The following is an 11846-nucleotide window of genomic DNA, read 5'->3' on the forward strand; positions in this document are numbered from 1 at the left end:
GTCGGACTTGTGTTTGTGTGATGCATTTAGTACTTTGTTCAGTCACTTGTTAGCAACTAAGTTTTTATGATACATACTGTAGAGGCTTCGAACATTAACCAGTGGGGTATTTACTGATATTATTTATGTCATAGAACAAAACGTGAAAATCTCCTAAACTTGTGTTAACCACAGATCTTATTTCAGGCTTCTAACCACAAGCACGTTCAAAAATACTGTTGACCTCGGGAGGGACAATGGAACCAGAAGGGGTAAAATGCTGACTTATTTGCGGATTTTAGGACTCATTGCTGCACCATTCTATTCAGGGCCCTTCACTAAGTAGCCAAAAATATTTTTCATTGTCATTATACAGAATATGAAATCTGTAGCAGATTTTTAAAAGGATATTTATTTGGTATTTTCAGACTGGTGTAACATTTGTCTCCACAAAAGTTCTGTCCTTATCTCCAGAATGTGTAATTTGCTGCTCCTCATCATCATCATTATTATTATTATTATTATCATGAATTATAAGTATTTGTATTACAATATCAAATTGTTCTTAACAAATCTGTTCCCCATTCTAAAATGTTTGTCATTTGAGCTGACACTAATTACTTTAAAAAAAACTAAATACTTTTAGCAAAATCTGAATCAGAATACCTTTATTCGTCCCACAGATGGGCAATGTACATTTGTTACAGCAAGTTAAGAGCCAAAGATATCTCAATATTAATAATTTTATATAAAACCTCACATAATTAGACCTTTTCTATTGAAGGCTTCATCTATTTTAATTTTACCCATTGGTTTGCATGGTTTGAATGAAATAAGGCCGATAGAAGCTATAACACCTCTTCCTGCTGATTACTGCTAATCAGCCAATTCATTGGTGGCTAATGGACTTTAATAGATACCCCCTTCAGATATTGAGATGCTGTCGCATGATTGGAGTGAGGTCTTCAGTAACACACAGAAAGAGAGATTCAGGAAACAAAGAGAGAGGAAGAGGAGTAAAGAAGTTCATACCATTGTGGCGTTCACATCATACGCATTGCCAGTGTTCCTGTGGATGACAAGAGAGAAAAGTGTTACAATCATATGCAACATTTATGTGTATTTAGTGTGAACAGGGACAAAGGTGCAATCAGTCGTATTTACATATGGCTGTTTGATTAATGGTTAAGGAATTATAAAACGCTTCCCGATTGTATCCGTATTATCATCCTGGTTCCCACACACACCCACACCCACACCCACACACACACACACACACACACACACACACACACACACACACACACACACACACACACACAGTTAGTTAAAGATTTTAACTTTAGTAACTTGCTTTTACAGTACAAGACTTGACACTAGACTGCAACTTACTTTGACAAGACTTGAGTTTATACTGCAACTTGCTTTGAAAAGACTTGAGATATGACTTGGAGCTTTTTTTTAAAGGCTTGACACTCGACTTGAATCTGCTTTGACAAGACATTAGTCTAGATTTAGATTTGTTTAGTCGATAATTGAGTCTAAACTTGAGACTAGACTTTGGCTTGCTTTGACAAGACCTGGAACTAGAGTCTGTGACTTGCTTTGACAAGACTTTTGACTTTTTGTTTAGAAAAGGGTTGAGTCTTGACATTACTTTTCTTTTGTTTTTTTGTTGTTAAGTAATACAATACATAATGATATGATGACCTCCGCGCTACGGGTGCTCCATGCATGCATGCAGTGACATGTAATATCCAAGGATTAGAGACTGTTGGATGCTGCTGTTTTGAGCATTGCAATATATTTATTTTCATTATGTTATTTATTTAGGATTATTTTGAGGCTCAGCAAGGATTTGTTGTCAGTTTGTATAGGTGTTGCTATCTGCTTTTCTTTTTTTTTTAGCGTGTTTCTACAATCAGAGAGTTACAAAGGTCTGTAAATCCAATTAAAACAATTGGCCACAGCAAATCATTTATATAAACATTTGTATTTTTACTTTTCAATACTTCAGTACAAAGGATGTATAATTTAAATGATATATGTGTACACATATAAATCATTAGTCAAAACAGGGCTACATTTGATTGTATTATAAAAGGTATATATCGCAGATAAACCTATTAACCCCGCCCCCTTTAAAAAAAACGGCTCTTTTGAACGGCTCTCGCAAAGGAACGGAGCCATAAGATCTGGCTCCCTTCAAAGAGCCATAATTCCCATCACTACGGGCAAGACTTGAAATATGCTTTGGCAAAAACTTGTGACTTGAGCAAGATTTCACTCGATAATGAATTGCTTAAAGGTAGGTAATTCACTTCAGAAACACTTTTTGTTATATTCCATTGAATGCTGTTAACATCCCGATAGCAATGAATACATTAAATGCTTTGACAATAAATATATACAAATATTTCATCTGTGGAAGCCGTGGCGCTGTAAAAAGCACGACCAATTATCTGCCTCGGCCCGCGGCAGATATTGNGGTCATGTGCACGTTCGTGTGTGTTGGAGGACGAGGGGCTCTGTAAGGAAGTCTGAAGGAAGAGGCAGATTTTTTTCGGCTGCGTACTTTCAAATTCTAGCGCACTCAAGCTGCTTTCTCCATTCTTACCTATACCCTACCTTTAAGTTCCACTTAAAATAAAAAAATAAACAGTTCAGTGCGTTTCCCAAATATTTTCCATTGAACTAATCTAAGCTTTTACATTTATAATGGTGGATATCCTTCTGCAACATAATACCCAACATTTGAAGCGCTCATCAGTTTAACATGAGACCGCACTGTCCCATAAAGTCTCCTTTTAATTCTCTTTGAAGTATTTATTTAACTTAGAAAAGCATCTGTTCTTTGTTTCAGCTCAGTTCACACACATTGGCACCAGTGTGATCCCCACCTTGAAATAGACAAAAAAATCACATGACCTATGAAACCCACCTGTCACTACATTACGGGTTCAGCCCTTTGAGTGACCAACCAGCTCAGGTATGTACAGAAACTGCAGTAGATGAGACTATTGTTTAACCTCACCCTTCCTCTGTGTCACCGTCACTGGTATGTTTGGTATGGCTTGATAATGAGTGTGCAAACACACATGCACGTGCACACACACACACACACACACACACACACACACACACACACACACACACACACACACACACACACACACACACACACACACACACACACACACACACACACACACACACACACACACACACACACACACTCACATCTCATGGGGGACATCAGGTAATAAAAGGGAATGATCTGAGCCCAGCCAATATGTTTCAACGATCTCAAAAATTATATCTGACTACAGTTTTCTGCTTCCGGCACTTTAACAGGCAACACCCTTCATCAAACGTCACATATCGAGTCAAACAAGTCTCTGCTCTGTGCTGCTGAAAAGTGATGTATATCAATCAAAGCCTTGGGGACAGAGAAAACTACTCAGCCCTGTATTGTGACTCCAAACAGGAATAGACTTGTTTTATACTGGGTGGCAATTTGATCTCCACTCATACGTTAGGTGCAATGTCTTTAATTATTTTAGCTCCCTTGAGTGACAGCATAGACGTGCGCAAATGGTCAAATACGTGTTTGTGCTTGTCTTAAAACCTCAAAAATAATGCCACCTTTAATCATTACGTTTCCCTCACCTTTGACACCTGGCACAAAGGCCGAGGAGAGCGACACCGATGATGAAGAAGACAACGAGGGAGATGATGCCCACCTCCGGGGAGGAAACCCAACCCAACATATCAGCCATTCCCGTTGAAGCAAGCATTGTGCTGGTGTTCTGTAAATATTGGGGAAATAAAAGAAGGCACACAGCCAAAGAAAAATGTATGAGAATCCAAAATGGATATAATACAGTATTGTTTTGACACAATCGGAAAATGTCCAGTCAATCTCCTACATTGATGTCCAGCAATAAAGAAACACAGGGTTTGTTACTTACATTGTAGGCTGCCTGACTCTGCTGTACCTCCAACTGCTGTCAGTCAATGAACTGCCTTTGCTTTATATGGCTCAAAGCAGCCAGGTAAATTAGGGAGGGACTCACTTCTTTAGTGTCATGTCTGTGTCTCTGAAGGAGGTGCTGACACAAGCCATTGTGTTATATGTCAGCACAAAGTCACACCTGCACCTGAGATGGCTGCAGCCTCCATGTATTTGAGAATGCATTTTTTTTCCTTCTAGAAATATTGTACAGAGAGCTGAGCCGACCACTTTTCATTTCTGTGTGCACGTTGTTGCCAAGGCGATGTTGATAAGGCACACACACACTCATTGAAACAATACCTCCCTCTAGCAGCTGCTTACAAGACTGCAGAAAGTTGGCAATTTCATATTTGTAGCGTTACACACTATAAATATGAAGTCGTTTTTGTTGTGTTCAATTACTGAGGTATGACATACAATATTTATCACAAGATCTCAAATACAGTTGCATTTCAGCCAATGATGCTTTACAGTATGAATGTATGGTTTTATAAAGCCAGTTTCATTTGTTCATATGTTTAAAAGCATGTTGCCTAGCAGTTACATACTCACTAAATACCCAGTTAGCCCTTTGGAGTCGACCGTCACGCCGGCGTGATCAGATCACATGACCTGTTCAAGCCGGTGCCGCATAAAAACAACAGTCCGGACAACATTGCCGTGTGTTTCTGTTGAAAGTACTGGCTTGAAACTATATCCCAGTCTTCGTTTCATGCAAAAAGACCCAAACCATTCAAAACATTGAGGTCAAGCTGGGTCAAGATCATACATCTGTTTACCTCAAAGACACATGAAACAGCACAAATGAAAAACAAAACACAAGGAGAGCACACTTACTCCTGTCTCATTCTCACACACAGTCACTCACACACATACAAGGTATAAGGAGGTTTAATATGTACGAGTGTGTATGAGTTTGGGAATGAGGGAGTGAGAGAAAAAGAGAGAGAGAAAGAAAGAAAGATATGAGGTGAAAACTGCGACTTGCTGTAAACCAAATCTACTGTATATTGTTGTCTCTGTACACACACACTGTACATCCAGACACGCACACACACACAAACACACACATTTCTCAGCTGATACCACTCTTCCACATCCATACCAACACACCTACATCATATTAGTTGCATGCATGTATTCCAATGGCTGTCAGGGCCCCATTATACAACAGGCAAAGAAACCAAGAAATGACAAGCATGTAATTCAATGGTAAAATGTCACATCTGGTGATATACAGTAAAAAGGACAAATTGAACTATTTTCCTCCAATATAAAACCCTGACATTAAAAAATGCATGATTTTATACCGGTATGGCGGAGAGATCAAAAGATGTGGTTATAATGGGAGTGGATGGGACACGAGTGGCTAATGTGTGAGTTTTTTGTTTAATCTGATTCTGTGCAAAAACTAATAATCAACCAAAATCAATGTTGTTGCTAATCTTTGACATATCCAAGACTGTGATAAAAAAAAAAAAGCCGACCCCCCCCAACATTTATTATATGGAAAATAACTGCCTTTTTGTGCATGTTTTTCATAGAAAACGCAAATTCATGTTTTCAAACTGGCAGTTCAAGGGTTAAAATCCTGAACATAATTTAACATTTGGTATTTTTGATCAGGACTGAAGTTGATTGAAAGATTTAACCCCAAAAAGTTTTTAAAAATATTAATCTGTTGTCATTTTAGAGCAGTTTTTGGAAGTGGACATTTTTGTCCCGAATGAATAATATGTAACTTTTTTGTGCAATCTGATTTTGTGCAAAAACTAATAATGCAAAAAAATCAATTTTGCTGCTAATCTTTGACATATCCAAGACTGTTATAAAAAAAAAGAGCCAGTCACCAGATATGTATTTTTTGGAAAATAACTAATTTTCTCTGTTTTCATCATGAAAAAAACCAGCGGTTTATGTTTTTAAAATGGCATTTAAAGGGTTAAAATCCAGAAAATTATTACATTTTTGGTATTTTATATTAGTTGCTTTAAAGATTGAGTTGAGAAAGTTGTGTTTTTATCAAAGTATTTTGTAGTGGACATTTTTGTCTCGAATGACTAATTTGCGTAGTCCAATCGAGTGATACCGAAGGGTTAAGCTTTTAAATGTTTTGTTGTGCCTACTGTGTCACTGTTGACAGAACTTGAGAAATGAGGAAAAAAAGCCTATGGATACACCTGTTATTTATTCATAAAATGTTTATATAGGTTCATGCTACCTCAATCAAACTTTCACATTATCATAGTGACATCCCATGCATCTATTTCCAGCTTTCAAATGGTTTCGTTGTGTATGTTTGTGTTACCTATATGAAAAATAATATAATTTTCAAAATCTGTTTTTACGTTTCTTTGTGATTTTTGGTCCAAAATGTTCATATAGTATCTCAAAATGAAAGACATAACTATCAGGTTATATAGGTGAGGTTATCCTTAAAAAAAAGATACCAAACATTGACATGCCAAACATTTCTTAATGGGGTTTAGTAAGACAAATCAAAAGTATGCGAAAACGGCCAAATTAGCCCAGGACTCCAAAGGTCTAAATAGATTGGAAAATACTCACAAGGTACATTGCAGAAGAAAATGTACCTTCTTTTGAAGCAGACAAGGTTAGGGTTAGGGTCGGATGTAGACCAAGGAAACATGGAATACCAAACTTCAGAGTTTGAGTTCTGAACAAATATTTAATCTGATCACTTTTAAAAGGTCTGGGTTTACTGTAAATCATGAAACCAATTGTTTAATTTATAGTGTTAATGCAAAGTTATCCCTATATAGGTGACATTAAGGATTAATTGTTTGTAAGCAAATGAATGAAAATCCAACACAAAATGGAATACTGTTATGCCTAGTCTTGTCATACAAGGACATTTTTGTTTGGGTGAGGCTGGCAAATTGCATTGTCAGTTGTGTGGGTAATCCCAGCTAATCCTGTAACATATTGATGTCGCACCTGAAGTCTTATTTTAACTACTTGGTCTGGAAATGATCTTAAACAATCCCAAGGGTTAGGGTAAGACCAATGTAATTTTACATACAGGTTGTACCAGAATAATTACTCGCCTTTCATACACACAGTAGGCCTATACATAAACTGTAAAATACTTTTTTTTACATTTACAAAAAAGTTTGTAAAATTATTATTTATTGATGGGAATAGATTTCTGTTTTCAATCAATCAATCAATCAATCAATCAATCAATCAATCAATCAATCAATGTTTATTTATATAGCCCAATATCACAAATGTTGAATTACAGACTTCACAGTTTGTACAGTATATCAGTATGACAATACGACACCCTCTGTCCTTAGACCCTCACATCGTACAAGGAAAAACTTCCAGAGAAAACCCACAGTTTAAAGGGGGACATGGGAGAAACCTCAGGGAGAGTAACAGAGGAGGGATCCCTCTCCCAGGACGGACAGACGTGCAATAGATGCCGTGTGTAAATCGAAAAGATAATACATTTACAACATAGGTAGTCCAAATGTTTGGAAATACATGTGTCTATAATAAGAAGATGGATCCACGAGGATGTCAACAATCATGTGGGAGCCATCAAGGAAGTAGTATGATGAGAGTCAGGCAGGACCACAGTGATAGGTTCAGCCACGACTCGAAAATTCAAAAAATCACACAAACACATATTTTTGTTAGTAATGACACTGACACCAAGTAACAACATCACCCAATACCTGTTTAATATCTCCATTCTGTCATACTGATCTTCTGAAGCCCTGCAGATAAGGCAATCTATAACTCTCAGCTATATTTATTTGTTCCCTTTCTGAGAACTGTTTTATATTTGCTCAGCGGCAAAAAGCTAAATCAATAGCCACACTTTCACTGAAAGGAAGTCTGCAGGAATCATGGGCGACTTAGAAGTTAGCAACGCAAGGCTCCCTAGACAAAAAGCAATGGTATTTTTCAACAGCAATCTCCACATATTAACAGGACTTTTAGGAATTTTGAAGCTAACCTTATGCTATAAACAAACTACAGCATGGTTGCATGGCTTTGCATCGCCACAGCTAAGCAAACAGCAGACCCGTGTTCGGGGTGGCGTCTTTTGGTAGTCTTATTTAAGGTGGCAGAACAAAACGTGAAAATCTCTGAAGTTTTTGTTAACGACAGACCTTATTTCAGGCATCGGACTTTGTGACAATAAACCTGTTCATGATTCTGAAATCCTACTCTCTGACTAATCCACGAGACCAATGCCCTTCATCAGCATTCCCATCAAACCTGTCATCAGAAGCAATTAGGTGGGAGGATGACTCATTGTGAAAAACTTAACTGAGTCAGCAATCTATGGGGAGCAATACGCTTACTCTTTCTTTGTTGAATCAGCAATCAGATGTTTTGTCATTTCAGATTACCTTGTAATGTTGTAATGTACCACAGACAAATAAATAAAAAGGTTCCTACATGAAACTGCTCACAACAAGGTCTGTGGATTATCTTTAGTACCCGGATCCTCATTTCTGGAAACTAACATTGCTATGGAGTTTGTATAATGAATTTGTTTGGCTCTTTCAACACCACAAACCCAGTGCCAACTACTTCAATGATATTGTAGTGGAGGCAGACATCTCTAAAACAAATATCTCAAGGACCTCAAACAAAAAACAATCTAGATGAACACATAGAGCAAGAATTTGTATTTTTCATTTGGGGGTGAACAGCTTCTTTGAATAAAAACCTATACAGTTGGATTTATGAAAGTATTTTCTTTTATATATATCATTTGGTACATTTAAAACAAACCCCTATTTCACTTGTCTCTTTCTTCTGTTCCCTGCAGTTTCTTTGTCATGTACCACATTGAGATGAGTGCTATTAGAATGGAAGACATGAAGAGGGTGGCAAGAGATACACAAGCCCACCACAGCTGCTTCTCTCCAAACACCTCCACAACTGTATCCCTCCGCCTGGCGTAGTCCTGGGAAAGTGCTTCCAGCTGGAACACGGTGCTCAGGCCCAACAACACGTGGAAGATCTGGTGAGCCTGGCCCACAAAGTCACAACGGCCCGGGAAGTAGCATTCGGGGATGTGACATGAGAAGAAGAGGGCGGATAGAAGGAAAAGGGCAATCTGAAGAGTGTAGAAGTGTAAGCAGGGCTCCTGCGTCCAGGAGACGGTGAACAGGCGATGGACTACGGGGCTAATGCATAGAAAATATGACAGGGAGTTAGGGATCAGCTGGCAGATTTTACGCTGTATTGGATAAGGCCGTTGGTACCTGGACTTAGCAAAACAGCAGCCTCCACACGAGAGCCACCCAAAGAAGGCGGTTCCAGGAAGATACAGCGGCCCGATGGAGCTTTCTCTCCACGCTGGCTCTGACGTGTAGAAATAATGGCCAAGTGCGCTACCATACTGATGCACTGCTATACCCACATAGTCCATGAAGAAGAAGAAATAATGGGCATGTTCAGAGTGAGATTGGAAGAGGTGAGCTGCCACACTTAACAACAGATAGGCGAAGGCAGACAGCAGGTAGAGGATCAGAGGTAGACATGCTGCGTCTAAGGTGTATCCCAGGGCGCCTATATTGGCCCACCAGCGGAGTAGCAGCACAGGACAGAACAATAAGTGTGTCCAAACATTTAGGGTTTCATTGTGTTTTTGGAAGAGGCTTTGGAGGTAACAGAGCCAGTTCTGCTGGATGGGACGGTAGCCCGACAGGATGAAGGGCTCTCGGAACAGAATGGGGACCTGGGAGGCGAGGACTGTGTCGCTGGTGGACGGAAGAGAAGATGGGATGAGGTCAACGATGAGCCGATGCAGTATGTCGCCCGACATTTCAAGAAGCCTGCTGGACACCCAGTTGGAGGTAGAACTGAAAAAGAGACAAAAAATTGTTCAAGTTTAAGCACTATTTGGGTATAGGTTTAAAAAAAAAAAAGAAAAAAAAAAAGGATAATGGTTTGGCTAAAATATAATCTATAGAAGAATACATTTAGGAGAGAAGGGCAGGAGCTCCAACAAGCCGTTTAGGACAGAGATTGAATATCTGGTGAATACACATACTTTACAGAGATGCTGTATGAGAAACCAATGTGAGTTTGGAAAATTGCACCATTTAAATCTATCCTAGTAGAACTCAACAATGGAATTATGATCAGTAGAAATGGCCATGACATGGGACCTTTAAGACAAACAAATAATATAAAGATGTAAAGCAAAATTCTGGTAGTATAAATGTGCTGCAAAATGAAAAGAAATAGCAAAATAGTTTTTTTTTTGTCCTGCATCTGAGTGTGCAGAGACAAATGTAAACAAGAAGGACACTGTTCAGGAGGTGCGCTGTATGGTTTAAGAATCTATTTTAAAATGGTATTCTTGTTATGTTAAGATATGTTTGTGGCCTTTTATAAACCCTGAGACCTTCAGAGGTATCACTGCTGGTTGTAAAGACCTGCCTGAGGAGGTCAGGGTTGCAAAATCTGTCTGCTCTTTTAGGTCAATTTTGTATTATTTGTTTCATGTATTCTTAATCTATGTATTATATGGTAATAAGAAAATAAAATAAACTTTATGTATTGAACACATTCCGAAACAAAGCTGATAAGACAGAACTAGACTCAGACATAATACGAATTATTGTAGAAACATTTTTGCGCTGTTGCTGCAAAATGGAAACATTGTTGATTATCTGTTCCAACTGGCCACTGGATTCAGATCATTAATTTAAATTGAAGCTTAATTACAGTTTTGAATATAGTTTAAACATTCTTTATTAAACTGCTTCAAATTATTTCTCGTATCAACCAATTGGTCTCCATAGACATTACAAAAATTCAAATAGTTGTTAAACCACTGACAAGTTTTCTGAAATCAAGCTTATGAAAAAAAGAGTAAAGGTCGCTGGGTAAGCCAGGATCTATATATTTGTTGAAATTTTTTATTGTGTGCATAATAAATGTGTTAAATGAATTGAGCAATTCTTTAAAGTCTAATGTTGCAATCTCTTTAAAATAAGTAATTACTAGAAAAATAGATGTTGTTTTCCAATGGCCTCTCTACGGTGGCCGGCAGGTGCAAACGCTAAACACCGGCCAAAAACACACACATAAGCAGGAAACACCTGCAAATAATGAAATGAAAAACCAACAAACCCTGAAAACAAATACAAAAGAAAAACGCTGCATTTACAGAAATGATGCAAGCTAAACCTACAACACACAAACCCCGAAAACAAACGCAACAGAAAAACGCTGCAAATACAAAAACGATATGCAAAGTCAAAAGCACATACAATCGAAAAACACATTACAAAAAAAAAAGACATTACAAAAAAAAACATTCCGGAAGTGTTCCAGGCCTCTAGGGGGCGCGCTACGTGGAACCGCGTGGAACAGATTGATGTATGACCAGACATAGAGAGAACGAACAAGAGGAAAGAAAGTTCATTTAAGTGGAGAAAGATATAAGAAGGTAAGTTTTGTTTTGTTTTTATACATAGAGCGTCATATTTACGTAGCTAGCATTGTGCACCTAAATGTAACTCTTGACATAATATAGATATAGTATAGAACCGGGCCGCCCCTCCCTACACGCAGATCACACAGACTGGGTGGGGTCTCACGCCCTCACCTCGTGGAGGGGGCCTCAACTGAGCCGCAAATGCGATGCGGTGATAAAAAGGAAATAAAATAAAATGTAAAAAGTTGAATTAAAATATTAAAACAGCAACACAACATTATTCCCACATTAAAAGCCAGTCTGAAGAGGTGTGTTTTGAAAGTGGGGGGCTCTGTGCAGTCTCTGATGTTTAATGGGAGTGAGTTTCAGAGGGAGGGGGCAGCGATGGAGAAAGCTCTGTCCCCCCCAGGTTCG

General features: G+C 38.4%; 1 protein-coding gene and 1 long non-coding RNA gene across 2 annotated transcripts; one reads left to right on the plus strand and one right to left on the minus strand.

The window, feature by feature from the left end:
* The first annotated feature begins 1265 nt into the window (after nt 1-1265).
* On the plus strand, nt 1266-5173 carry LOC104948712 (uncharacterized). The gene is made up of 2 exons (XR_798725.1): nt 1266-1301; nt 4874-5173. It is a non-coding gene; the product is annotated as an uncharacterized lncRNA (long non-coding RNA).
* Nucleotides 5174-8381: 3208 nt separating this feature from the next.
* On the minus strand, nt 8382-9843 carry paqr8 (progestin and adipoQ receptor family member VIII). The gene has a single exon (XM_010774931.1). It carries the CDS (start codon nt 9807-9809, stop codon nt 8778-8780), a length of 1032 nt encoding a protein of 343 aa, XP_010773233.1. The 5' UTR covers nt 9810-9843; the 3' UTR covers nt 8382-8777.
* Between the last annotated feature and the right edge of the window lie 2003 nt (nt 9844-11846).

Source organism: Notothenia coriiceps, unplaced genomic scaffold, assembly GCF_000735185.1.
Source record: "Notothenia coriiceps isolate Sejong01 unplaced genomic scaffold, NC01 NC01_scaffold00014963, whole genome shotgun sequence".
Classification (NCBI taxonomy): domain Eukaryota; kingdom Metazoa; phylum Chordata; class Actinopteri; order Perciformes; family Nototheniidae; genus Notothenia; species Notothenia coriiceps.

Excerpts from the sequence above, each read along its gene's own strand:
- paqr8 (XM_010774931.1), bottom strand. The coding sequence starts at position 9,809 with ATGTCGGGCGACATACTGCATCGGCTCATCGTTGACCTCATCCCATCT.